This window comes from Chelon labrosus, assembly GCF_963514085.1.
Source record: "Chelon labrosus genome assembly, chromosome: 19".
In the NCBI taxonomy this organism is placed as follows: domain Eukaryota; kingdom Metazoa; phylum Chordata; class Actinopteri; order Mugiliformes; family Mugilidae; genus Chelon; species Chelon labrosus.
This window is the reverse complement of record NC_140352.1, coordinates 18,799,263-18,827,242: the sequence shown is the minus strand read 5'-3', so window position 1 is coordinate 18,827,242 and position 27,980 is coordinate 18,799,263. Positions and strand designations below refer to the sequence as shown.

The 27,980-nt window shown below is 43.0% G+C and overlaps 3 protein-coding genes across 5 annotated transcripts; 2 read left to right on the top strand and 1 right to left on the bottom strand.

Annotated features, from left to right (window-relative positions):
- The first annotated feature begins 74 nt into the window (after positions 1–74).
- Positions 75–9,129, top strand: LOC311504528 (WD repeat domain phosphoinositide-interacting protein 1-like). The gene is made up of 12 exons (XM_084567687.1): positions 75–627; positions 2,134–2,216; positions 2,764–2,933; positions 3,033–3,129; positions 3,932–4,029; positions 4,158–4,250; positions 4,329–4,399; positions 4,840–4,947; positions 5,188–5,352; positions 5,451–5,558; positions 5,943–6,094; positions 6,691–9,129. The coding sequence occupies exons 1-12, from the start codon at positions 551–553 to the stop codon at positions 6,810–6,812; spliced, it is 1,344 nt and encodes a 447-aa protein (XP_084423813.1). The 5' UTR covers positions 75–550; the 3' UTR covers positions 6,813–9,129.
- Positions 9,130–9,145: 16 nt separating this feature from the next.
- arsg (arylsulfatase G) lies at positions 9,146–15,154 on the bottom strand. 2 transcript variants are annotated; one of them, XM_084567685.1, is made up of 10 exons: positions 14,520–15,154; positions 14,136–14,371; positions 13,312–13,426; positions 12,749–12,895; positions 10,798–11,009; positions 10,625–10,705; positions 10,370–10,478; positions 10,020–10,140; positions 9,848–9,938; positions 9,146–9,448 (listed from the first exon to the last, which is right to left on the bottom strand). In XM_084567685.1, exons 1-10 carry the CDS (start codon positions 14,744–14,746, stop codon positions 9,168–9,170), a joined length of 1,620 nt encoding a protein of 539 aa, XP_084423811.1. In that variant the 5' UTR covers positions 14,747–15,154; the 3' UTR covers positions 9,146–9,167. The 2 variants fall into 2 exon arrangements, with proteins under 2 accessions (XP_084423811.1, XP_084423812.1); XM_084567686.1 differs by lacking the exon at positions 10,625–10,705.
- A 1,768-nt stretch (positions 15,155–16,922) lies between these two features.
- Positions 16,923–24,161, top strand: LOC311504423 (monocarboxylate transporter 7-like). Of its 2 annotated transcripts, XM_084567493.1 has the most exons (6): positions 16,923–17,138; positions 20,081–20,321; positions 20,408–20,551; positions 20,662–20,790; positions 21,437–22,402; positions 22,949–24,161. In XM_084567493.1, the coding sequence occupies exons 2-6, from the start codon at positions 20,084–20,086 to the stop codon at positions 23,233–23,235; spliced, it is 1,764 nt and encodes a 587-aa protein (XP_084423619.1). In that variant the 5' UTR covers positions 16,923–17,138; positions 20,081–20,083; the 3' UTR covers positions 23,236–24,161. The 2 variants fall into 2 exon arrangements, with proteins under 2 accessions (XP_084423619.1, XP_084423620.1); XM_084567494.1 differs by lacking the exon at positions 16,923–17,138 and having other exon boundaries at positions 19,065–20,321.
- Positions 24,162–27,980: the final 3,819 nt, after the last annotated feature.

The following is a 27,980-nucleotide window of genomic DNA, read 5'->3' as shown; positions in this document are numbered from 1 at the left end:
TTTTATCCAATGAAATCATCAAAACAATTCCTCGTGACAAGACTGAAAGTGCAACTGGCCAATCAGAAGCGTTTCGCCTAAATGGGCGTCTCTTGTTCGATCGACAGACGCTTTGTCGAATCATTCGCGGGCTCTGAAAAGCTTGGTCAATAGAAATGCTAGAGGGGAGGGCTTGATTTGTTGCAGTCAGCCAATCGTGCTGCACTTCACAGTGACGCATCCTCCCATCAGCTGTTTTTGTTTTGCTGGGTGAATATTGGAAGTTAATAACATAATAATAACAACGGTGTCGACCGACTAAAGTGAAACGGCTGCTCAGGGAAGTGCTATCGCTGATCTTTTATCCTGTTTGACTTTGGTATAGTATACACGGGGCGTATGATGTGTGCCATCTAAACCAGCCAGCCCGGACATTCCTCTCCCTGAAGAGTGTGAGCGTGGCGCTTGGAGTCGGGAGGCAGAGGAGGGGAAGCGGGTTCCGGCGGGGATCGACCCGAGCCCAAGGCCTCCGACCTCGGCCAGGAAGAGGAGAGGGAATTCGGCGGCTCGGATGGAGTCCCAGGACGTGCCGGACGACCCCGGGGTGCACCGAGGCTTCATCTGTGCCTCGTTTAACCAGGACACCACGTAAGCGACCTGCGGGCCGGGCCCAGCATGAACTCAATCTCCTTGATGCACCTGACTGTTGCATAATTACTTTCAGTCGCATTGACATACTCTCGTTTATTTTCTGGTAATACCGAGTAGGGAGTTGTACAGTGTCAATGCGTCCAAAACGACGGCACAAGCTTCTGTAAACTTCCAGATGAGTCACTATGAGCTGAAAGTGAAGTAGGCCACTGTGTTAATCTCCAGGGCCTGTTGCACACCTAACTAGTCCTTTATTGTTGTCACCAAACTTCTGAATGGTGTGTAATAAGACACAGCTTCATGCAATGTATTAAACATAGGCCTGGTGTGTGCCTAACCAGTCCTTCTTGATTCATGACACCAGTTAACATACAAAATGACATGTTAATAATTAACATGTAACAATGGCAAGAACCAATGTGGTGTTTTTTTATCTGCTTTTTGTTGCTTCTATATTCTTAGAGGGTAAACTGTGAATCAACAGACAAATCCAGCAGGTCTCACGCAGTTACAGGTGTGCCTCCTTACCTAAACATCTCCCTTGGCTCGCATCGTAAAACTAAGCAGGTGGCTAAACAGTCATCCCGACCTTCTTATCTCTGTGTTCTTTTCATCTCCAGCCATGATAAGATAAGACAGTGTTTTCAGGTTAATTAGCGGCTTCAATGGAAGCCGTGTTGTGGCTGCATTGCCTATGAAAAACAAGATAAGAAAAACATAAAGAAATCACATTGTGGATGTCTACCAAACACCTCTGCACATCTGATCATGTTCACCTGCTCTCTGGAGAAGGTTTTCTCTCAGGACCTGTCTGTATCATGGCTACAGTGATTCTTCCTTCAGCTCCGACCAGCATGCAGTATGAGTTAATCAGACCTGGTCACCACATCCTGCCCTTCCTGTCAGCTGTGGCCCTATGTTGACCACATGCTAGTACACTGATACAGACATCAGCAGTTGACCTCAGCTCATACGAGTCAATACGCATGTGTCACACCGTTCTTGTGTGGTTTCCGTGATACGAGCTAACAATCATTTCACACAGTTTTGCAGCACCACATTAGGAATGGATATTCCTATACGTTTCAAGGGCGAGCTTTCCCTTCTGATCATATCCAGTCTTTAAACTGTTTTGGTGGTAACAAGCTAAAAAAAGGTCCCTGTCATTGTTTTACTCAAACAATAGCAGTATATCAAAAACAGACAATGCTGGAATTGTGTGTGTTAGCTATGTGACAGCAAAGGCAGTATAACAGATGTTGAAACCACCAGAGGCCCCACAGTACGATTTAAGAAAATTTTGTCAACATCTTTCACTAAAACTTCCAAAGTAAACTTGTACATACGGCACAATTCAGATTTCCTTTCTTCCTACTTCTAAAATACAATGTATTCACTGTCATGTGGATGGTTTAAGTTGCATTTTTGAGTATTTTTTATCTTGTATCTTGTGTCACACTGTGTCTCACTCTTAAGATGAGTTTGTGTGTATTTTTATTCTAGCTCTCTATCAGTGGGCACCAAGACCGGCTACCGTCTCTTCTCTGTCACTGCTGTGGACAAATTAGACTGCATCCATGAGGGAGGTACGAGGAAAAACAGCTCATCAACAGTTTATACAAGAGTACACTATCACAAGACAGCTCATATGCACAGCCACATCTGCGGCGAATGTTTTTGTCGATTTATAAATATCCAGTCATGCACACGGGCAAGAACACAGTGACACACCTGCATTCCCTCCCTAAGATGACATGATTACAGAGTTACAGAAGCCTACAGAGAAAGATATGAGCTGTGGTCACGTTCACCTTGGTCATGCAACAACTCGGACACGGTGCAACATGTTTGCTCTTCGGCATACGGTGGGCAAACACTGACGATAGCTTTCTAATCCTCAATTTCCGCAGTGAAACAGAAAGTTAAAGGTCAAATTGAGGAAATTTGGACTTAGTTCTTGTTTTCTGACAGTTTCTCTTCCTATGTTGATTGGATTGGCGGCAGTGATATAGCTAGAACAGTAAAGCACATGTAATTATTAATCAATGGGAATGTATTAGTATATGGAAAATATTGTATTTGCCATTGTAAATACATTGTTGATATTAAAGATTTCTCTTGTCCTTCTCCCAGTGGAGTGTCCAGACGTCTACATAGTGGAGCGACTGTTCTCCAGCAGTCTGGTAGTGGTGGTCAGTCTGTCCATGCCTCGGCGAATGAACGTCTATCATTTCAAGAAAGGCACAGAGATCTGCAACTACAGCTACTCCAACAACATCCTCTCCGTCAGGCTCAACAGACAGGTAGGAGCAGGAAACTCACCTTTCCGTAATCTTCTGGTTTGCGCTGCGGAATGTAAACGCTCTTGCGCCGTTCTGACGCCTTCTCGTTCCACGTCTCAGCGGCTCGTGGTGTGCCTGGAAGAGTCGATCTACATCCACAATATCAAAGACATGAAGCTGCTCAAGACCCTGCTCAACACGCCCACCAACCCCTCAGGTACGCTCAAGCTGCTGGACGAAGTGAGAGGGGAAAAAGGTAGTCTTCAGTTAAGCCACCACCGGGTACCCAAGTACATTTTTGTTTCCAGTTTGAACTGATTATCATTCGTTGGTCGAATTCCTTTCCGCCAAATAGTTCGCTTGACAAACATTTTAGCGGTGTTGTTCTTTAATGAAAAGAAAAATATGCAGTGAGATGCATACATGTAAGAGTAGCTAACATAATGTTTGGGGACACTGTACAGAATGATGTATGAATGAAGGAGGGGTCCAAAATCCCTGCAAGCAATGAGAGGCAATATAACTTTTTGCTGCTGCTTACAGCTGCTATGGCTATGGACATTAACAGGATAACAGTGAATAAAACATAGTGTATGGGAGCATGAACATATGTAGCTACCAGAAGCCTGGTAGTAGCTGGACAACTGACGAAATGAAGCAACGGTGTGTTTCATTGTTTATAACCTCAACTACTTCTTTCAGAACCAACATTAAGTTGCTGCAAAACTGCTTGAGGATGCAAAATGCTAATTTCGAACAGTACTCGGTTTCACTCTGTATGAAAAGATCTGTACATTTGATTGACACATTTCCATTGGTTTTCATACAGAGTGAGCTCAGACATGCAGTGGTTGTCTGATGTTGGAAGTTCCATTGGTCCAGCAGCATGATTCTCCACAACTAATAGGCCCAGAAAAATAAAACATGTTTAATAGCTCCATAAGGGTATGAATGGCCAGACTGGTTAGATAGCTGTGAAACGAAAAAAAGTGTAAATAATCCCCTCTCCTCCCTTGTAGGTCTCTGCGCACTCTCTGTCAATCACGGTAACTCCTACCTTGCGTATCCAGGTAGCGCCACCATCGGAGAGATCACAGTCTACGATGCCAACAACCTGGTGAGGCTTCATTAAACTCAACGTAGCAACAAAGGGAAAACTGCAGCTGTTGTCATGTCACTTGAAAACCCCATGGCGGGAAAAATAGCCCAGAGATGTAATCAGAAAGCCCTTGTTTGCCCTTTTAGAGCACCGTGACACTGATCCAGGCCCATGACAGTCCCCTGGCAGCCCTCACATTCAATGCCTCTGGCACTAAACTGGCCAGTGCGTCAGAGAAGGTGAGGACGTCATTTCTGTTCACCCCCCCCTTCTGTTTTATGACCCATCAGTCTGTTTGACCCAGCTCTCATCTACAGGGTACAGTTATCAGAGTCTTCAGTATTCCTGAAGGACAGAAGCTGTTTGAATTCCGGCGAGGGATGAAGAGGTCAGCGCTCGTACTCTCTTGTGCTTCCGTTGTAAAGTATTAAAAAGGAAAAAGGGGACGCTCAGCGGACGACAAGATTCACAGTGTACGACAAAGGTTTAACAGGTTCTTGTGACAGGAAGGTTAGCAGTTCAAATGACCCACTGATTCCTTTAACAGCCGTTTTGGAGAGAAAGATACTTTCCTCCTCATGAGCTCAGTAGCCAACAGAGGGTTGTGAATGTGTTGTGCAGCTTCCGGTGTCAGTGACTGGGTTTCAGTAATGTGAGTAGTGGCGTCGTGGAAACGTTAGACTGAAAGTCCAAAGCATTTTAGTACTCACTCTGTGATCAGACTATCTAGAAGTTTTCTAGTCAATTCTTATATCTGCTAAATCATTTAAAGTACAAATCATAAGAATCTACAATACTGTTTTTTGACAATTCTGTTTTGTGTGTCAGATATGTTAGCATCAGTTCATTGTCCTTCAGTGCTGATGCACAGTTCCTGTGTGCATCCAGCAACACTGAGACCGTCCATATCTTTAAACTGGAGCAACAGAGTCCCAGGTAAACACCCAAGATACGGATTAAGCCATTTAGACAACATGTGGTGATAATTCTAATGCTGTTATATAGTTATATGGCAATAGGATGTCTAATTATAGGTAGGGATGAGTAGTATCCTGCCTCATCACTATAAAACGTAGTACTGTTATCAAGTTCTGTTATCAAGCTCAACGTAAAATTGGGACTTTTACTACAGTAAACTCTGTACCTTTAACCATCACCCATCATGTTTCCTTCCAGTCGAGAGGAAGAGTCCCCGACATGGTCAGCATACGTGGGCAAAATGTTCACAGCAGCCAGTACCTACTTGCCCACACAGGTGTCTGACATGATGCATCAGGACAGAGCCTTCGCCACTGTACGACTCAACATGTTTGGCTTGAAGAACATCTGCGCGCTGGCTACGTAAGGCAGCACAAGACATTAACAAGACAATGATCAATAATGCTTTAAGTGGCTATTGGTGCATGCTCGTTCATCGTTTGTGTCCGTTTGTTTGTCAGGATTCAGAAGCTTCCTCGCTTGCTCGTGGCATCCTCAGACGGCCATCTTTACATCTATAACGTAGATCCACAGGATGGAGGCGAGTGTGTCCTGGTCCAAAAACACAGGTGGGATACATCCTTAATAAATGTTTGCATGTAAAGCCCTGCCTTAAATTAGTTTCAATTTGAGGCCCAACAATAAAACTAAAACAAAAAAAAGGGGAAGTGAAAGCGATTATTTGCATCATACATTCTGACTACAGCAAAAACTTTAAGCTTCCTAAATGACAATGAAAGTGGAAATGATGGACTACAATTCCAAAATGAACAAAAATGCCAAGAAAGAAAAAGAAAACTGCACATGGCACAGATGCGTTTATGGCCAAATGTCATCTCTATATTACACAGAAGCAAGCGTGCTCGGATCTTGCATATTTCTACTTTTAAATGTAACACGCGAGTTGTGTTGGGTGTTACATTGTCAAGCCTCTGTTCGATCTGTTCCTCCAGGCTCTTTGACTCTGGCGAGGAGCAGGTGGAACAGAAGGAAGAGGAGAACCCAGAGGATGTCCCCCCACAGCCACAGCCACAGCCGGCCAGCCAATCATATGCTGCCACTGTGGCTCTCCCTTCAACTCCACCCTCCTCCACCACTCTCATGGGTGAGTCTTTCTTGATCACAAACCGTTGAAAACTTTTCCAAGAAGTGGCATTCTGAATTTGATACATGGGGCAGCACATTTTTAATTGATTTATTTTTTTACCTCTTTTTTATATTTTATGTATGATTTTTCAACTATGGCTTCTACAGTTGTATGCGTATCCTGTTTAATAATTAAGCTGGTTTGTATATAGTTTAAAAACCTAATATACAAAGAATAACAATACTTTAAATAAAAAAATCATAAAGTGGCCTCAAGTTCTTCTTGACAAAGTGATTCTAAGGTATTTTCATAATATGAGTTTTAGCTTTAATAGTTTTAACAGTGTGTACAGCGGCATCTAGTGGTAGGGTTGCTAACTGCAGACACGTGAATACCCCCACATGGCTTTCCTACATTGCGTGGCCCTCACTGCATGTATGAATGTGGAAGTCCCTTACAAGAGCCTGTGTTTAATTTGTTCGCTACTGTAGAAATATGGCGGAGCAACATGGCGGCCTCCGTGGAAGAAAACTCTCCCTACGAGGAGATAGAGATGAGGATTACGATCACTAATAAGGTTCTGCAAGAAATGCGTATATGGTTTGTGTTCCCAGGTTACTCTGAAGACGGAGGGGCCCAAAAGGGCGAAGTCATCCCAGAGCATGAATTTGCTGAGGGTCCTGTTTGTCTGGACGACGAGAATGAGTTTCCTCCAGTCGGCAACCAGAGTAACTGACCAACCCCCCCCCACCCCAAACAAACCCATCTACCCCTGCACAAAATCAGACCAACTTGTTGCAAGCAGGGAGGATGGACAAAAATATTCCTGCGGTGTTCAGACATTGTAGCACCCCCCCCACCCTACCACAAGTTCCTCTACTGACCTAGGGTCAGATCTTGTAGGATTATTACTTCCTGTTGTTTCTGTATTCTGAGACCCTCTAAGTTTTTGAAAGGGGTATAGAAAAAACACTAAAGATGATCCACTCATCTTAAAAAAAAAAAAAAAAAAAGCATCTTCAGAACATTTTCATTAAGACTAGACACATTCAAAAGCCGTTGAAGAGTCGAGTCTACTGTGAACTCCTGTGTAATGCCATTAACGACAGTGTTAAACACTTAGTAAGTAACCACTGCGCACATCAAGAAATACTGACGATAAACAATTACATTATCATTGAACATAGGTGCTGCTGTTGGAGAATAGTATGTCCCAACAAAATATTGTCATGGTAGCTACCAAATGAGGATGCGAGTATTATGAGCAGAATGACAATACTTTGGGTGTAAGGAAGACAGCAGGCTGGCCTGGCCTGCTGCCGCTGTACATTCACAAACATGCTCTTTTCTTCAATTTCACTAATTGTAGCAGCTTCTTAAGAAGCAAAGTGCAATGTAAAAATGGCCTCATAACATTTGTCTAAATCTGACGAACATAATCATATTTGCTGTCACAAGTCTTAGGAGTTAGGATCTTAAAGGTATAATATGCAGAGGTTTCATAAAAACTTAAGATTCATGCAAAAGTAATCACTTTCAGTCATCACTTCTGACCCACTAGAAGCGCGTGGAAGTTGTTCCCCTCTGGTATTTTCTTCTTATTTTGCTGCATTTGGGAAGTTGGAAAGTGGATGGGCCTCAGAGTGCGAGAGTGCTACATTCACACAGCAATGTGGCCTTCCTGCAGGGTTGTGTAGAGGTGTGGATATGTTTGTGCTTTAGAGCGTAAATGGAGTGAAACCAACAGAAAATAATGATACAGATTTCTCTGTTTTGTTCTAACGCCGCTCCCACTCTTCTTTCACTCTCTAGATGACGCTGCTCTCTCTTGCTCGTTGAGCCGGGGAGGAGGGGCCAAGTTTGAATGTTGTGTTTACGAACAGTAACCAACAAATTCTATGTATTAAACCTTAAAGATCTATCTTTAAGATTAGGGGGTTTCTGTGTCTATCAGGCCCCGGGACTTTTGGAGCTTATCAGTGGGCATTAAATGTGTCATACCTCAAGAGAGAGAAGCAGTGGTTCACTCAAGAAGGAAAAAGATGTTGTGTGATACACTATTTAAATCATGATACATGCCGCTAGTATCATATGACTCGCAGATGCAGCTGTGATGCTAATTATGGTAGCAATAGACGAGACTAAAAACCTGCAGAGTCACAAATGTAACCTGATAATATATTTGGAAGAGTGGGCTCTGTGGGAGGAACAGTCAACAGCTAAATGTTAGAAGCCTGGAGACGGGCTGTACGTGACAAAGTTACAGGTCCTTGAATTTCAGCGATACCCTGAAGACCGTTTTATTTACTACATGATGCTGAATATGTTAACATGCAAGTCATAGTTATTTTTACATTGATGTATTAAATATTCTTTTGCAAATTGTTTAAAGTATTACACATCAACACACAGACTTACCATGCATAAGTATATAGTAAGGATTTCTACTGTGTGTATAATGTATATATAACATTTCTATATAGTACTGTTGTAATAAGTAACATAGTAATACCATGTGATTTGCCAAAAGATGGCGCTGTTAGGACACCCTTGAGCTGCAATGAGCTGTTCAGTACTGGACATTTACACCAGAAACTCATTAAACCAGAGAAATGACTCAACATCTGCATCGTGTGGTTTTGATTTTTAAAACTAGCATAATTTACACTAAACAAATAAGAAATGTCCTCAAAAATCCAATAAAATTAAACAATTTTGAACATGTTTAAAGTTTTGAAAGTTAAATTGTCGCTTTAGTTACATTGACAAATACATTTATCCATAGCTTTCTGCATGTCTCATAGGCTGGTATTTGTTATTTTTCTCAAATTGTGGACCTCACAGAGAATCACATCAGCTTGACCACTTCTCTACTAACTGGCCAAAGTTCAGCCAGCTGCTTCTCTTTGCTCCATCCTCTTGTTTGCACATCTCCTGCTGCATCTGGACATTGGACCTCCCAAACAACAACCTTCCACAAACAAACTGCTGAGCTCATCCAAAGGAGATATTTTTCACCACATGTGTTTGCTTATGCACATCTGTGTGCCTCTCTTATCAGCCATTTGTTTACATGTTTGGCTTTCAACCCTCAGCCCAGTGTGTGGCATCTGCAAACAGCCTGTCTGGGATCGCAGCAGGGTGCCGCCGATTTGTCTGTTCTGTAGTCTGCTGTGGACACTGACTTGTCTGTGGCGATGTCCCATAATAGCTCCTCCCTCCGGCGGGCGATCCTCTCTGCTACCGCCTTGTATTCAGGTGTCCCAACCTGCAGGGGTGTTTCCTCAGCCTCGTCTCGCTCCAGATCAAATATCAGCGGCGGGTTGTGGATATTCTGCATTCCTGTTCCGCCGCCGCATGCCTCTGCTGCACCTGTACCACATTTTTGTGATTCCCACATTTCTCTTAATGTTGCATGTTACAACAGCAGTATGATGAAGGATAGCAATATTCACTTCATTTCAATGCAGCTTTAGGAGTCAGTGTAGAATTAAAAATATGTCCAGACAAACAGAACAAGGCCACGGGCTAGCCCCATCATGTTGACACGAATACTCTCCATCATAGTGGCAGCACTACAGATATACAGTATGCTAAATAAAACTTATTCACTAAATCCTTTACTGCATGAAACTCCACATTAGCTCAGATCTACAGTAACATTACTCCACACTGTAACGACTGTGGGCAATCTCTAACCAATTCATGCTGTTTGTTGTTGTATTACTTACTTCTCTGCCCGGCTAGCACATATGCATATTTGATAAGTACCTGTGATGTAAAAAGCTTTGTGCTTCCCAGTTCGAACTGTCTGTAGGTCACCAAACGACCCGGCAGCACCACTGTTAGGGTGGAAGAGAAACTACAAGAAAGAAGGGAAGCAACATCATCTGCAGCAAACTTGACCAAAGTTAAATGAACAATTACAGGATTTTTCTTGTACCTCATGGCCCGTCTGTTCACGAAGCATGAGGACATTTGTGGCATCGATGCCATCATAACGTCTGTCTGAGGGGGGTGTTACCCCTGCCAGGGACAGAACAGTTGGGAAGATGTCCATACCACTGCATGAAAAGAAAAGTGGTGACGAAGAGCTGTTTTGTACTGTCTTTCATTCAGTGGACCAGCTTTCAGTTTAGATTCTTCAGTAACTAAGTGGAGGTATACCATCAAGTTCCTCCTTTTCTATTACTTGAGTTTATATGACTGCACTGGGTAGAATCTATGTAAATATTCATCTCTATACACACATTTATAATGTATGTACCTGTATACAAGTACAAGAGGGTGTACCTGAGCAGGGCAGAGCTGGTGGTGTTTGCAGGGATCCGTCCAGGCCAATAGGCCACTGTCGGCACCCTGTGACCTCCTTCCCAGGTGGTCCGTTTAGCTGAACCTCCACCTAACATACAAGCAAAAACTGACTTTAGAAATAGGACAGCTCCAGGCAATATGTACAGAAGATACAGTCACTACCATATAATTTAACCCAACAATCCCCCCCATAAAGCAATGCTGAGCTTGACTCCAAAAGTGCCTTTTTTATACCCTTGCTGGTCTGCCATTTTCCAGTGAAGGGTCCTACACTTCCTGCATACTGGCACTTCTGTTCCCAAGGGCCATTGTCACCTAAAGTGTGTGCACACATTAAAACTGTTTTTGAGGACTTTTTGAGGATAACAGACAGTGGTATGGGGACATAATTGCTTCATTTGACTAACCGGTGAACCAGATGAGTGTATTGTCTTTATCTGAGTTATCAGAAGCTGTCTTTATTGCCCCGACCAGATTGTCCATCTCTCGCAAACTGGCAGCGTACACTCCATCATCTGGGTGCTGAGCAGCGGTTGGGGCATCTGTAGAGAGTGGAGGGGCCAAGGGGACATGCATGTGAGCCAGTGCTATGTAGAGCAGGTAGGGCTGTCCTCGCTCTCTGAAAAGACAATGATCAAAGTGACATTGAGTTCAGTGTATGCTGAGAGATGCTGCTTTAAAACAATATTTGCTCATGAGCAGATTTGCATTCAAGTAAAATGGTCTAACAGACTCTTGATGACTTCAAAACATGCAACATCGTAATATCAGAGTTTTAGATTCCTTTCAGACATTTTGTTATACTTGTATTTTTACTGTTAATGATGACAAATAATCATATGCTTCAATTCAGTCAGAGCTGTAAAATACACAACTTCTTCATCAATATAAACACATGTCTAGTCAGGCTTAGAAAAGCCCAACAAAACCTCCTCGGCCAATATTTTAAACAACACAGAGTGTGTTCTCCATGCAATAACTATGCAACTATACTAGCACATAAAATTATTACACATAATTAACTCTTGTATATTGTGATGAGTTCTATGTGGCATTCCTATTTTCTACATTGTGCAGGATTGTAGGTCTTTACATCTGGAACACAGCGCTCACTTAAAATTACTTTGATGAATGAAAGCTTGCTGTTGAGTCTGGACTGCATGTGACTGATAACTCCTGCTCTCGTTCTCATGACCTCGTAGTATAGCTTGGAGGCACGATGCCTTTCATACACAGCTGCAAACAGCAGGGTTTAAAGCCCTCCTTCTGTCTCTCCAACACATGCACAGACACACAATACAGCACACTAGTAGCACAGTTCTGTACAACTACCGATATTCTCCTCGCAGATAGGTTCACTCACAAATCTCCTGAATTCTGTCTGGACGCACGGTGCAGCTACAGTGAATGTCTTTTTGTATCTGTATGACGTTTGAGTAAAATGTTCACTAAAAGAGTTTAATACTACAATATGTAGCAGAATCAACGCTTCTTTGACTGACATCAGCTAAGGATTACCAAAAGCGGTGCTCAGTAAAGAGCTATTGATCTTGGTGACATTATACTGTATGTAGACGTTATTAATACTTTGTCTGGAAGATACAGTCTAGTCCTCATATCCCAGCCAAAACAGTGACTTACAAGTTGCCACAAATTTTAGCAAATGATGCTGATTTACAAGATCTTCACTCATCACGTCCTCAAGAAATATGATAAAACATTATTCAGAACTCTCGAATGAAAACAGCTGCACACCAACAAAGACTCTGAACACTGTCAAACTAAAGTCGTGTGAGAGCTTTTAATAAGAAGAAACAGCAGCACTGTCTTTACTGTTGTGGTCCACGAGGTAATGATACAGGAATTCATGACAAATTTCAGTTTCGCCCGCATGCAGACTTAATGTAAAGAGATACTCTGACACACTTAACAGACCAGGTCTCACTGTCTGCTTAACCGGTTTACAATATTCAGGCACAAAATGTAAACTTGTGCTCCGTTTAATGAGGGTCTACTCAGGTTTTCAGGTCATTATGTTCTCTTATTGTGAATAACAGCTGAGGTGCATTTGTGCACAAATGCATATTGGTCTAGAATCTCTGGAAGGCCTGTAACCTGTAACATCCTGCTTGCTTCATTGAATCAAAATTGCCCCATGTTAGATAAAATGGTTGTGGTTGGTAAGGCTGGGTAGAAATATGCTTAAATGTCAGGAAAGCCAGATGTACTCTACTAGAGCAAATGAAACACAAGCTCTCTAATCATCATATTCCAACATCTTGCACAAATTGTTTGGGTAAAAGTGCACAGATCAATCCATTTTTATCATCTGGGTGTATCTTTGCAGCTGTGTTGCACCTTGCACTGTGTATAATCCTGAGTGCTGCAGATTTGTATTGTTCTGTCAGTGTCCACGGGTCAAGTGGCTGCTCCACAATACTGCCGTTTTCAATCAGAGGCAGCCCCACTTTGGAATAACAGCCTCCATGTATGCTCCTCCTCAATCTAGAGCATGAGAACAATAAAACATACTGATGATAAATGATGATATGTGTGTTTGTGTGACTGTGGCTGTCAAGTGGTTATAAGGTCTGGAATTAGGGTGTTGTAGGATGGATGTGGATCAGAAAGGATAAACAGTTGATACTACTTACAACATGTGCAAATGTCAGCCTCAGTTGGTTAAATAGCAGAGTCTGTTTGTGTTCGGTAAGTTATAAGTGTGTTATGGATTCAGATTACACAAAAATACTACTCTGAAACTCATAACTCTAGGTTATTTAAATACTAATTACCATGATCTTGTAAAGTCAAGATGTCAGCAACACAATGTCCAACACCAGAAAGGAAAGAGGTTGGGAAGGCTGAGAGAAAACATTATTCTCTGTATTTCATTTAAGAGAAACAAAGAAACGAATCACCTGATCACTTGAGGTCCAGGTGTGTCACAGGGCAGGCACTGGGGTAGATTATATCCTGGTATGTCTGTACAGCCCATGTCATTACTGTAGGGAATACCCAAGTAGTAGTCAAAACCTGTGCAAGAGACAAGTCTTGTTACTGAGACACAATGTCCCTGAGTTTAAGTATGCCTTTCAGTTAATCATTTGACGTTTATTACAGATTAAATGCATTACTAACAACAATCTTGTTATAATAAAGAAAAGGATTACACATCTCACTGAGGGCTTAGGGCTTTTTTTCCTTCTGCAACATACATCATCACTGTTGCATGTGAACCGGAAAAATGCCTGAGCACAAGGAAGGCTTGGCCAGTCAATGGGATTTGAGAAAGACGCTGATGAGCTGAGTCAGCAGAGCGAGAAGAGTCAGGTGCAAACGCGCCGTCACAAGCCGACACAGCTGGATGGAGTTTGTGATTAGTGACCCAGTCTAGTTCCTGCGGTGAGGCCAACAAACACTTGACGTGTTTGGAAAAGTCTAGAAACTGACACCGAAATACTGAACTGGAAAGATACAGTCTTGTGCAACAAAAAAGCGTGTGTGCGTGTGTGTGCGTGTGTGTGCGTGTGTGTGCGTGTGTGTGCGTGTGTGTGCATGTGCGGCTATGAGTGAATTCGCTCATATTCCATTATTTTACAAGGCAGATGTAAGTACAATTTTTAGATGGTTAGGGTTAGGTTAGGTTTAACCAGATTGCACAAAACATTTTACAAGTTCCAGCCTGACCCATGGCTGTAACGTCTAGTTGAGTCTTAAGTTTAAATGCCAAGCTCCCACTTACCTCTGTGAGTTGGACTATATGGGCCATTGTGCCCGAGATGCCATTTTCCAATCATGGCAGTGTAATATCCTTCCCCCTGTAGAAGCAGGGGCAAGGTGACTTCAGACAGAGGCAGACCGGCCACAGAATTCACCGCAAAGTTATGAGTCACGCCGTTTCTTAGGCCGTAGCGGCCTGTCAGGATGGCAGCACGGGACGGAGAGCATGTTGAAGCTGGGGAATGGAAGTCTGTCAGTCTGCAAAAACAATATTATATTTACCAAGAAATGACAGTCTAGGATAAATGATGTAAAATATCTAGTCATTTGAACGATGTCAAGGAATTTAACAATGACGTAAACTTTAGAGCTATATATCAGGTATGAAAATAATTCAGGTCACTACCTCAGTCCTTGTGCAGCCATCAGGTTGAGGTAAGGTGTATTGTTTGCCTTCTCCTCAGGCTGGTTAGCATCCAGGTCACCCCAGCCTATATCATCTGCCAGTATGATGATGAAATTGGGCTTCCTATTGGGCTTATCAACCCTGGCTTCATGTTGGGACACCGTGTGGAGCAGCAGCCCGAATAGCAGCATCCCAGTCAGAAGTGACTGGATTACTGCCTCTGCCATTTTGGGTCAGAATCTACCAAGGGTTACACAGGTCTCACTTAAAGCTTGGCACATCAAGTTATTATTTAAACATTGATCTCTACAGTATGCAAACACACTGAATTTATATGAGAAATTTCTTCTTAACAAAGAGGGGAATGTTTGGTTTACAGCAGCAACTAAATTAGCTTAAAATATGATATAGAACTACATAATTCACTCTTGGAACAGTACAATGTGTCCTGCAAAAAAAACATGTTTCTCTGGAAATTCTAATAAAGCCCCTTAAGAATACTCCATTACATGAAATAGTCCTGCATGATAAAAACTATTTAAGTAAAATGTAGTCAAAGATGTAAAAATCTTATTTAATACCGAAGCATCAGTGTGTTAGCAACGTGCAAGGGCTCATAAAATAATTAATTGGAGAGGGCAAAAGAAAAACACTGAGACAAACGACACATTTTTGGGGGGCTTATTATCTAATATAAGATTTTTGGTGAGACATTGGATAATTTGAATGTTTACTGAAATGAAAACATGATAGATAAACTGGCTGTTTGTAAGAAGTGAGAATTCAGAAAGGTTGGAGACCAATGATTTAATATTTATTCCAAGGTGTATTTTGTTAATTGTTTTGAGAAATCCTAATCTTTACAGTGTTAAAGCTGTCAAACAAACGTAATTGAGTATAGAGTACCTTAAAGTGCATTTAACAGGACGGTACGAGTTGGAATCAAATGAAAGTAGAAACGTGTAGTACTAAATTTTAATTTGGCAAAAGGAAGAACATTATTTATATCTACTACATTGCTTGTCAGATATCTGAAGTAGATGAGGGATCTCTCCGGCTGAGTTTCTGAGCACAAAAAAGCATCATATGGTGGTCAAAAAGACAATAATAAAAACAAATGTTCTGTGTAAATGAGTTTTTTTTAAGAAAATACAACCTGCAGAAATATTAAGATTGCAGTTAGCAGTGGTATTAGCTTCAACCTCCTGGTTGTCTGTAGTTTGAAATGATAGCACTAGAGAGATTTCCACAAAGAAATCTCAGGTTGAATAAAGTTACGACACAACCCAAAGATTGTTTCAAAACAGTAGTGACACAGTTCCTTCATGCGCTAATCATGTTCTCCTGACTAAACCCCATCAAATAATCCAGTGCATGCTATAGTGAAAGTGAATCAACTCATTACTGCCGCTTCTTCCTTCTTCATCATACCAGTATATCCTGATGAACTTGTAAATTGCAGAGACACAATCTCAAATGTAGATGAAATGTTGTACTTTCTCAATAGATCAACACGTTTAGATGTCATAATGTCAGTTAATGTCATAACTGAAATGTAATTAAACATGTCCAGGCAGAAAGTCAAAGGTAAAATCAGATTTTATGTGAGGACTTGGTCATATCTGAGATGGAAGTGTTGTAGTACAAACCAGACAGTGACTGAAAATATTCTGGTGTTGTGAAACTTCAGTCACTTAAAAATGGAAAAATGCACTGACTTGTCAGTTTATTAGATACAGTAGAGAAAACAAATGCATTCTAAAGTAACAGTCCTGCACTAAATCTCAGCCTTATGAAGGTCATGGTCTTCAGCATTTGTTTTAAATAACCAAGAGTGCTGTCTGTTTTCATTTCGTCTGTTTCACAACTTGTGTTGTGTTGTACTGACGCATGCTCATATTATATTGGCAACCCCATTTTAATCAATGGGCTAGGCTAAATAACATAATTAAATCCAGTTTAACAGGATCTCAAACTCCATCCTCCAAAATGATCATACATTTGAATTACCATCTTTCTGAAGATGGTTCGAGATAAACTCCTCCATTAGTGTACTTTATATTTTGACAAGTGTGGGTATTTGTAACATCAAAAAAGAGTGAATGATGTAGACTCAGACCCAATGCCATATTTCACATTAGAACACTGATAACTTTTAGAAAAAAATACAGTGTCTTGTTTTTTTGTTTTTTTTTTCTAATTATGTATTCACACAGAAAGTGCTCTGTCAGTCTCCAACACAACAACCATGAGGTCGGACGTTTCTAGCAACTGCACCCCAAGTTTAAGGACTGTGTGTGTGTGTGTGTGTGTGTGTGTGTGTGTGTGTGTGTGTGTGTGCGCGCACAGTGAAAGAGATCTGCACACGGATACGGAGAACTGGCTTCAACCAGATCTCTTTAACCCTTCTCTCCCCCTCCCCGTTCCTATCCATGAATGTAAGCTCGTCTCAGACATGCATATGTCCAAGTGTGCGGCGAGTGTTTGGGGTCAAATTCTCGTGAGAGTACGTGCACCCCGTAAACCATTGAAGTTCACTGAAGAAGCGCGCGACACTTAAAGGATTACTCGAGTGGAGGGAGGACTGTCTTTATTTTATCTGAAACTAGCGACCTACAGGTGAGACAGAAGCTAAAATAACTGCAATATAAACGACTATGATTGCTTGAGTTAAAGCTTTTATCTGGCGCAAACAAGCGATATACAGGTACTTCCAAAGTGTGTGTGTTAGTGTGTTAGTTGTTGCTTAAGTATCATTGCCCACTGACCGCACGAGCCGCCGCTGCTGGACCGAGCACGTTGCGTCAGCCGCACGAGGACGGACTAAATGGCTCCTAAAAATCAACAACACCCCCTCCCTCCGCTCTTAATTTGAAAGTACAAACAAGATGTTCTGTTTAAACCCAATTAGTTATTAAAAAAAATGCTTAACAGGTACAACATCCGTCGTGTGTGAGTACTATTTGAAAATTGTGTTTATTTATTTATTTTAGTCGGTTATTTAACCAAAAGGAAAATCATTAATTTGAATAAATTGATTCTGTTCTTGATTAACCTACTTTCACTACTTTTGTTGGAGACACTAAACAACAAACTAAAGTAATAAAAAGTCAGAGGCATTAGAAAAACTTCAATGAAAAGAACCTCATAGACATCCAAACAGGCTGCTATTTGCTAAGTATCAGTACTTCTCCATAAACTATTTCATAGTTTCATCTTTCTGACTATTGTTCTTTGTTGTTGCATTTATTTGTGTTTCAGACTTTAGCAAAACTCTCCATACTAATATACATATAACCGAGTGTTATGAAACATTTTGTATGTGGCAAGCAGGCGTCACTTGTATTAAAAGAATGTTGCTACACCATTCACTGTATGGGTATGTATGTCACGCCTATATTCAGCTTTAGCACATATCAATAAAGGTTTTCAAGACTACACACTTTTACCTTCTGTGCAGTCATTCACAGTTCATGTTCACTTGCTTTAAATAATAAAGTTTTTTACAGCCAAATATCATAAAGAGTGCTTGTGTTAATTTAAACTTCACAGCAAGTTCATGGAATAGCAGAAGTGTTCTTTTTTTTAATCATTAGATGTAATATGTGAAGTCAAGAGTTTCAAAACAAAGGGGTTTACACTAAGCTTAACATGCCAGTACAGCTTATGAGAGGTACCTCCTATTGTTAAATATGACAAAAACTCTGAAGAATTGTGAGGTCAAACTAAATGCGATGTAGATTATGAAACCAAATATACTAGGTAAGCATAAAAGAAAGCATTCATTCACAAGAATGTAGACATGATATCTCATTGCACATACACTCACTAGATAGTGCATCGGGTACACAAGTGAAAACTAATCCATTCTAATATAACAGCTCTGCACTAAATCTTAGCTTCATGGAGGTTATGATGTTCAGCATGTTTAAAATAATTGAGAGAGCTGTTGATTCAACTGTGTTTACATTTTAGAGGCTGTGGCTTGTAGTACTAATGAATTGCATGGTGAATTGAATTGCACTTATTTGAACAGCCCCATTTTAGTCAGTGGGCTAGGTTAAATAACTTAATTCAATCCAGTTTAACAGCACCACACACTACATCGTCCACAAGATAGATAGATAGATAGATAGATAGATAGATAGATAGACAACTTTATTGATCCCTTTGGGAGGTTCCCACAGGGAAATTGACATCTTCATCGCATACAGCACTGTCAGACATACATGTACATGAATTATAAACCTAAATACCAAACACCCAGAAAAAAATGGTCACACAGTGGAATTATTCACTTTTTAACGCTGTTTCGACATAAACTGAACATTATCACAGTCATGAAGGGGGATTTAATGCAGGATTGTTATATTGGAATGCATTTGTTTACACTAGTGTACCTAATAAACTAGAAAGTAAGTGTAAGAAATAGTTCAAACTAGGTCAAATATGTATTTTTGGTAGGTTTTAAAGGCAACACGATTTAAGCAGACGACTAGCACATACTAAAACATATAGGACTGAGTTGCAATTCGGGTAGCATTATTCATCTATTAAGAAAAATAATATTTAAAAGAGAGAAGTTGAATAGGAAAAAGTTAAGTCACAAAAGTGTCGATACCCTGCTTGTTGGAGCAAAGGGGAGACACAAAGTCTAATGTTGTGAAACCTAGATATTTACACATTACATCCCAGCTCTCAGTTCATCTAGAATGAGTATGTTGTAGATCCGCATTAGCCACTAGGCTACTTCACAAAATACCAGAAACATGTAATTTAGCCAATTCTCCTCCCAGCTACATTAATAATTGATTAGGTCCAGCCTTGTGCAGAGAGGGACTGAACTTAAACTATTGCTGCTTCTTCCTCCTTGCCATCTTCGGTTACAGTGTTTGTACATTAAACAGTAGTTGATAATGATGTAAAGAAGTAGCTAAAAAAAAAGAAGGAAAAAAAAGAGGGATATAAGAGAGAGGGCGTACGGTCTTACCAGCATCACATCTACTGTAAGGCAGCAGTTTAAAGTCAGCTCAGATCTGTGACAGGAGACCAGGAGCAGCTCCAAAGCTTTAGTCTTCTTCACTGCTGCTAAAACTCGAGGGAGGACGCGCGTGCGGCACACAGGCTTCACTGGACGGAGGCGCGTGCACCCGCTGATGCTGCCGTTTGTTGTTAGCTAAACTTAACCAAACCGCTATCAACTAATTACTTATCCTCAAACTTGTTGCAAAAACCGCCGAATTCGCTCCGCTTTTGCCTCGTTCAAGGCGGTACGCGCACCCCGCATGCACCTTCAAAACACCGTTTTCCTTTCAACAGAAATATTGCCAAAATATTTGTGAATTACTCGCTGCGGGTCCAGGTGTTTGTGGGGCAGCTTTGGCTACGGTGGGCTAATCCGCGTTCACGCTTACCCGTGCGCGGTCACGCTTAAAACAAGCATATAGGGGAGGATTTATTTTGCCACCAAATTTAGTTTATTTCATTAAGCCAGAGACCCAGTAAAAGCACATTTTTTATTTTAATTTTTATATTTTTTTTACTGCTGTTTCTTTTTCCAGGGCATGGTGCGGTGTGGAGTCACGAGTATACAATTCTTAGGGCCCAATGTGTACTCAGAGGCCCCGGATGGAGGCTGGGGATGGGTGATTGCTGTGGCTTTTTTCCTGGTGGAAGTTTTCACCTATGGCACCATCAAGAGCTTCGGCATCTTCCTCCAGGACCTGATGGAGGAGTCTGGAGAGAGCAACAGTCGGATCTCCTGGATTGTTTCCATCTGTGTATTTGTTATGACCTTCAATGGTGAGTAGAGCCGCCGTGGTTAAATGGACGTAATCCCGCAAGATTAGACCTCTGATTGAAATAACAGTTTCACCATGGGTCCTCAGGTCCTCTCTCCTCTGTGATGACTAACCGCTTCGGTTTCCAAGTTGTTGTCATGATTGGAGGATTACTCATTTCCTCGGGTACCATTGCCACCAGCTTTACCAGCTCCATCAATCAAATATACATCACATATGGATTAATTGCAGGTATTAAGATGGTTACTTATTCCTTAATCTGCCCTTTTAAGCTTTACATGATTATTATTTGTTCTTTAACAATGTTGCCAGGTAAAATCTGTGTCTTTTTAATTCTGCAGGATTGGGTTACTCTCTGACCTTCCTGCCCACTGTAACCATACTTTCTCAGTACTTTAACCGCCGGCGACCCCTGGTCACAGCTCTGGCTTCTACTGGAGAGTCTCTGTCGATGTTTGCCCTGGCTCCAGGTGAGAGCAAGAGCTTCCACTGACGTTTTATGGTTATGGTTAAACAAAAAGAGCGTAAAGAGAAAAGAAGTTGAAGGAAAACTGTGCAATAAAGGTACTTTTCTCTTTGTTTTGCAAAAGGACAAAGATTAGCCTTCATTGTAAAAAACTGTAAACAGTTATCAAGAAATTAGAACCAAACAATGAACTGATCCTGCTTACAAACAGTCCTGATGTAAAAATATATATATATCATTACTAGTGACATTTTTTTTGTAAACAACATAAAAATAGCGCTGTAAAATAATTTTAGTAATTCCCATAAACACCATCTTGCTCTAATAAATACTCATCAGAAATTGGTTGAAAATAGTCCTTATAATCCACTATTAAGTCATTTGTGTAACATTTGAAGAAAGTATTTTGTCTGTTTTTAAACTGAAAAAATGTACATAGTATGTTAGTAACCAGTGTGTTTAGGCTTGGGTCAACAGACAGTAACTGAGAAACAACACTGTTGTTGTTAGGTCTTTTTAAAGTATTTAGTTAGTTACTTTGACATCAAGGTTACGTGCTATTTTCACATTTTACAGCAGCCCATATACAAGTCAGACCTAGTGACGCTTTATAGATGAATTTTCCTTTAATGCATCTTATTGTCTCTTAGCCTTTTCTGCATTAAGGAACAGTATTGGTTGGCGCCATACCATGGCAGTGATTGGAGCTTTGCAAAGCATCATCATCATCTGTGGTGTGCTGCTTCGACCAATCATTATCAAACCCAAGCCAATCCACATGACAGAGATGGACAGGTTGTCCCTAAAGGAACAGGAAGCCAATCCAGAAAATATAGAGGCCACAAACCTAGAGGACAATGTAACGAAGGAAAATAAGCTGACTAAAGGCTCTGTGAGCACTGGAGACTCTGGAGTCCAGTCTCTGAAGGACACTGACAGCTGCAGTCCAGAGAAAAATACTTTACTGTACAGAGAAGCAAGCTTGGAGACACAACAAAAATCTGCAGAACACAGAATGTCAGAGATGAAAGAATCTGAAACAGAAGACAAAACGGACAGAGATGCCGAGAAACTAGAGATGAAACACGAAGAAAATAAATCAGGTGATGAAAAGCTATCCCCAAAGAATTCTAAACTCTTAGACTTCTCAGTCCTCAGAGAGTGCAGCTTCATTTTGTATTCCCTGTTCGGACTGTTTGCCACTCTGGGCTTCTTCGCACCTCAACTCTACATCATTGAGCTGAGCGTGAGTCGAGGCGTGGAACGGGACGGCGCCGCCTATATGCTCTCCATCATGGCTGTGGCCGAAATCTTAGGCCGATTCTCCATTGGGTGGGTCCTGACGCGGAAGCAGTTCAGAAGTAACAAGCTTCTTGTGCTTCTGACATGTGTCATTATAATGACTGTGGATCTGGTGGGATTCACCTTGGTTAAAGAGTTTTATGGCCTAGCTGTGTGCTGTGCTGTGTATGGCTTCTTTATGGGAACCCTGGCATGCACTCACATCCCCTTGCTGGCTGAGGATGATGTGGTGGGCATAGAGAGGATGTCCTCAGCTGCTGGTGTCTATGTGTTCATCCAGAGTTTTGCTGGGCTGGCTGGACCACCACTTGGAGGTAAGGGAGATATTTTTAGATAGTCAGATTTATTATAAATAATGCTTTAATTAATTAAACTTCACCATAGTTTTTATCTTGTCACAAAAAGTTTTAATTTGTGATTGGAAAAATTTTATTTTGGTGACATTAGTTATGAAAATCACGCATTCCAATGTGTTTTCTACATAAACTGGACAAGTCATTGAGACCAAAATATCACAAACAATGAGTACATGGCTACAAGAGAAGTTTAGTTTGAATTCATGGCAATCTGATATAAAAAATATTATTACTGCACTGAAATCACCATACATGACTTCAAATTTATCATCTGTTCTAATGGAGTTGAACAACGGTGGTCTTATTCAAAATTCACTTTATGCTGCATTTGATGGCATCATAGATGGGTGTCATTAAGGCTGTTTTCTCAGCACCACGTTCAGTCACAGATATCACATGCCAAATAATATTCCTGAATGAGTGTTCACTAAACTTTGATGTGTTACATTTTTGGAGAGCCGCCTTTATGCTTCCCTTTACCTCTAACGGTCCTCCCCTCCACAGGTGTGCTGGTGGATGTGACTCAGGACTATGGGTCAGCCTTCTACTCCTGTGCAGTGGGCATGGGACTGAGTGCCCTGTTCCTGGGTTTGGTAAAACCTGCTAAGAGGGGATTGCTCTGTAGGAGGAGAAACTTAAAACGCTCTGAAGACACACAAGAAAGGAAAGCAGAATGCAGTGAACAGAGCGGAGGACAGGCAACGGACAAAAGAACTAACAGTCTAATCAACTGTTCTGAATCAGCTGACAACATGGAAAAAAAAAACAGCGGTGGACACGCCAGATGTTGAGGTTACACGTTTTGCTTGAGATTACATAGAAAAAGGGTTAAGCCATATAACAGTAAAAGGTAAAGACTACTGCAGGCGCAATGCTGAAGTGACATGAATACAGTGAGGATGAGCACTAACACTAAATGTTTAAGATCTGGTTTCTGAGACCAAGCATTTAGATCACAATGTGCATGTAGCAGTTATGCCTTAATTACCTGATATACCAAACAGTGTTTTACTAGAGTCACTAAGGTCACTGAGATTAAAACCAATTTCCTTTAAATAATCTTATGTGATATATAGTCTTGTTTACTGGACTATTGTTTAACATGTGTCTGTACGGATCTGTTCATAATGAACTATTAATAATGCATTATTAATGGAGGTGTCATAGATTTAGATATTCCAGTCAAACCTGATAGTTACCTGCTGTTCATACCAGTGTTGGGGAGTTACGGAATACATGTACCGGAGTTACGTATTCAGAATACAAATTATGAGTAACTGTATTCCGTTACAGTTACAATTTAAATAGTTGGTATTTAGAATACAGTTACATTGTTGAAATCAATGGATTACATGACGATACTTCTGTTTCACGAGTTTATTCACTTTCTAAATAAATTAAGTCAACTCCATGCATTTCCCAGAAACCCCAATATGAAAATGAAAAAATGAGCTGCGTGATCAGTCACAATGGAGTCGGAAGAGGAGCTAGCAGAGGTAGAGCTGGAACCGGCACAACAGGGCAAGAATGCGTTTTCATAGTGGAAATTCAAAGATCATTTCACCTTCAAGAAAGAGAAGGGACGCAATATAACTGTGCAGTGCAATCTCTGCTTCCCTCATCCTGAAGTTGCAACACCTATGTTAGATATATTAGGTAATAACAAATTCTGTACAAAAACAGAATATTTTATGTTTGTCTATTTTCCCACATTTAACAGCTGAGTAAATAAAGAAACTGAAAAGGGAAAATTGGTAAATTCTTCACTTTTTTAACAAAGCAAAACATCTCGGTGGAAATCCTTACCCATTTCTCTCATGGGGAGAATTGCCACCATAAAAATGAAGATCTTGCCTAAAATCAACTACGTATTCTCTATGGTCCCTACAAAACCTTCTTATATGTGGTTTAGATCACTAGATTCCCATATTACCCAATTTCTCTGGAAGAATAAACCCTCTCGAATCAGCTTGAAAACCTTACAGAAAACTAAAGACAGGGGTGGACTAGATTTACCTAACTTCAATCACTATTTCCTAGCAAATAAGTTACAGTATATCTCAAAATGGCTTAAACCCAGTACATTAGATGAAACATGGATGGACATAGAGCAAACACTTTGTGACAATCTGGAAATTTCTAACTTACCATTTTTTAGCTCAAATATTAGGTCTCATAAGTGCTTTAAGAGCATTAACATCAGCACTTGTTTGACAGCCTGGTGGGAATTTCTAAAAAAAACTAACTCTTCAATGACACCATGTCGGCTCACCCCTATATGGAACAATCCCGATATCTTACTAAACAAAAATATGATTAATTTTACCCAGTGGAAAAATAAAGGAATTAAACACTTAGAGCATTTAATTCATAATAGCAACTTTTTACCTTTACAAGCACTCTCTTCACAGTACGGGATTAGCAGTAACAGATATTTAGAATATCAACAAATCAAATCCATAATAAGTACAAAATTTCCCCTCAATCAAACCAGCCTGGAACTTCCACAAAGTTTCACAGAATTCAGTAGTATTGGTGCTCCAAAGCTATTATCAAAAATATATAGATTAATTACCAAAATAGATGACTCAATTTCCCTACCAACAGGAAAATGGGAGTCAGATCTACACATTAATCCCAATAACCAGTTCTGGTCAGAAATACTCTTAATCAACTTTAATATGACCAACAGCCTAAATCTGCAACTTATACAATACAAAATCCTCCATAGAACTCATTATACAGGTCAAAGGATGTTCAAGATGGGTCTTAACCAATCAAATATCTGCACGCAGTGCACAAGTAACTCACCAGATAACTACATACATGCTCTGTGGCTCTGTGACCCTGTTAAAAAATTCTGGATCAAGGTTTGTGAGGACTTATCAACATGGCTTAAGTGTAACATACCCACTTGCCCCAAACTATGTATCCTAGGTGATCTAAGTGACATCGATATAGAGATTAACAAGGCCCACATGGTCCTCACCACATTATCCATAGCGAAGAAAACTATCCTCTTGAACTGGAAGACTAAAAACAATCTAAGTATCAACCACTTTAAAAATCTCCTGTCGGATCATATCAGTCTGGAGTCCATGTCCGCATCTAACAAATTCCAATCGGCTGACTTCTACTCTCTCTGGGCCCCGCTGATTAACTACGTCACCTAGCAGGAGGGGGGGATGTGCGTTCTGCCCTGCTGGGGGCTGTGGGGGCCTGCGGTTGGGCCCCCCTGTTGGCTGTGGCGGGCACGCTGCTGGTGGGGCCGTGATCGGGACGGTCATCGGCCTTGACTGGGGGGCCGGGCTGACCTGGGCGGGGCGGGGGGGGGCCTTGGGCCCCGTGGTTCGGGGGTGGCTCCCCTTCCCTCCCTGGGCGGGGGGCTTGGCCGGCGCTTGGGGGGCGGGGCTGGCCCGGACGTGCGGCATCCGGGGTGGGCCGGCGCACGCCCGTGTGTCCGGTCGCTGCCCCGGGGCCCAGACCGCACCCAGAAGGGTGGGGATTAGAGAAGGGGGGGGTTGGGGGGAGGAAGGCGGGTGGGGGGGGGGGGGGGGGGTACATGGGGATTGGTGTGCGAGAGTTGTGTGTACGGGTGTGTGTATGTGTGTGTGTTTGGGGGGGGGGCGGGGGGTGTATGAGGTGCATGCGGATTGGTGTGCGAGAGCTATGTGTGCGTGTGGGTGCGTGTGTGTTTGGGGGGGCTGTATGAGGTGTATGCGGATAGGTGGGCGAGAGCAAGGTTGTGTGGGCGGGTTTGTGGGTGTGTTTGGGTGGGGGCTGTGTGAGGCGCAGGTGGGTTGGTGTGCATGGGGGGAGCGTGTGTTTAGGGAGGTATGGTGTGTGTGCTTCGGGGGGGGGGGCGCTGCCCTGTCCCGCTGGTGCCGGTCGGGTAGGCGACGGGGGCTCCTCTGGTCCTAGCGGGGCCCCGTGCCCCGATCCTCCTCCGGGTTGGGTCTCTCGGCCGATGTGCTGCTGCTATGGGGCTGACGGGGGCAGAGGCCCACTGGGGCGGTTCAGGGCCCTCTAGCTGCAGTCGGTGTGGGCTCTGGCCGTGGGGGTGGCCGCTCCTGTCCCGTGCCGGCCTCCGGGAACGGGGGAACCCTAATGCTGGTAGCGGCTCGTCTTCTGGGGGAGGTTCATCTGACCCCAGACACACATTCCCGGGACCCCTCCCATCCTCCAGCCTAACTCACTCACACATGTAGGGCTTTGGGGGCATGCACACCATGGGGGGCGCAGCGAGGGGGGGCATCTAAGTGCCCTCGTTTGCTGCACCCTGGGATGACATGCTTCTCAGTTTTAATCACACTTAGTCATTAAACGTATGGAACACTGACAGCACACAATCACCCATGGGGGGTGGGCTATGCAGTGTCTGGTGGGCGGGGCCGTTCAGGAGGATAGGACCGCTTGTGTGGCCTCGCCTCCAGCGCAGTGTGGTCACTACCTCCCAATTTTAATCGCAAACAACTCACATCTCACAAATACCCATAGGTGGGGGTGGGGGGGCGACTGGGTCGTCTTGTTCCCCTGTTCCCTGGGTGCGCCGGGGTGGCGGTGGGGGGGCTGGCAGCTCTCCCATGGGCCTGCGGTACCTGCCGGCTGTATCGCTGGGGATCTGCCTGATCCGGTGGGGACCTCGTTCTGGCAGGGTGGTGGTCCCGGTGTGGTGGCAGCGTGCCGTGGTTGGGGGGACTGCTTGGGGGGGGAGTACGGTGGGGTGGGGCCCTGTCGGGATGGGGGGGTCCCTGGGTGCTTGTCTGGCCGTTGCCGGCGGGGGGGTGTAGGGCCCTGGAGATCTGGGGGATGGGTGTGGCTGCCGACTGGCGGTCACGGTTTGTTTGTGGTTTGTGTTGTTTGTGTTCGACTGGGTGAGTCACAGGGGGAGAGCGTGTTAGAATGAGGGAGGGGGGAGGTGAGTAAGGTGAGTGCACGGAATGAGTGGGAGAACCTGGTGGAGGGTGTGAATGAGTGAGGAAATGAGAGGAGGGCTGAGTGGGATGGATGGAAGTGTATGAGTGAGTGGGTGTGCAAGTAGGTGGCAGGGGAGGGTTGGGTGGGTGGGAGGAAGGGAGGGGGGGCGGGGGTGGGTGCTGCCGGGGTCCCTGGGCGCATGGCTTGGGCGTGGGGGCGGGTGCTGGCCCGTCCCGGGCGGCCGTCTGGGGCGGCCTGGTCCTTGTGGGCGTCGGCTGGGCCGCGTGTCTGGTGGGGGTGGGGGGTGCTGCCCTCGGGCTCGTGGGGCCGTGGACCCTGCTCCGTGCCTGTCCCGGGTGGCTGGTTGCCTGGCGAGGTTGGTGGCTGCCTATCTGGGCCGCCGGGGCCTGCTCGCTGCAGCTGGGGGGGGGGCTCTGGCCGGGGGCCTCCTATGCCACCAGCTGGATGGAGGCATGTCCCTCTGTGGTGTGGTGGTGGGGACACGCACCCTGGGGTTGCTGCTGGTGGTTGGGATCCTGGGACTTCCTGTCCATTGACTGCTCTCCTTGGGGGAACGGTTGCACCATCACAGCCATCTTTAAACACTCTTCATCCTCAT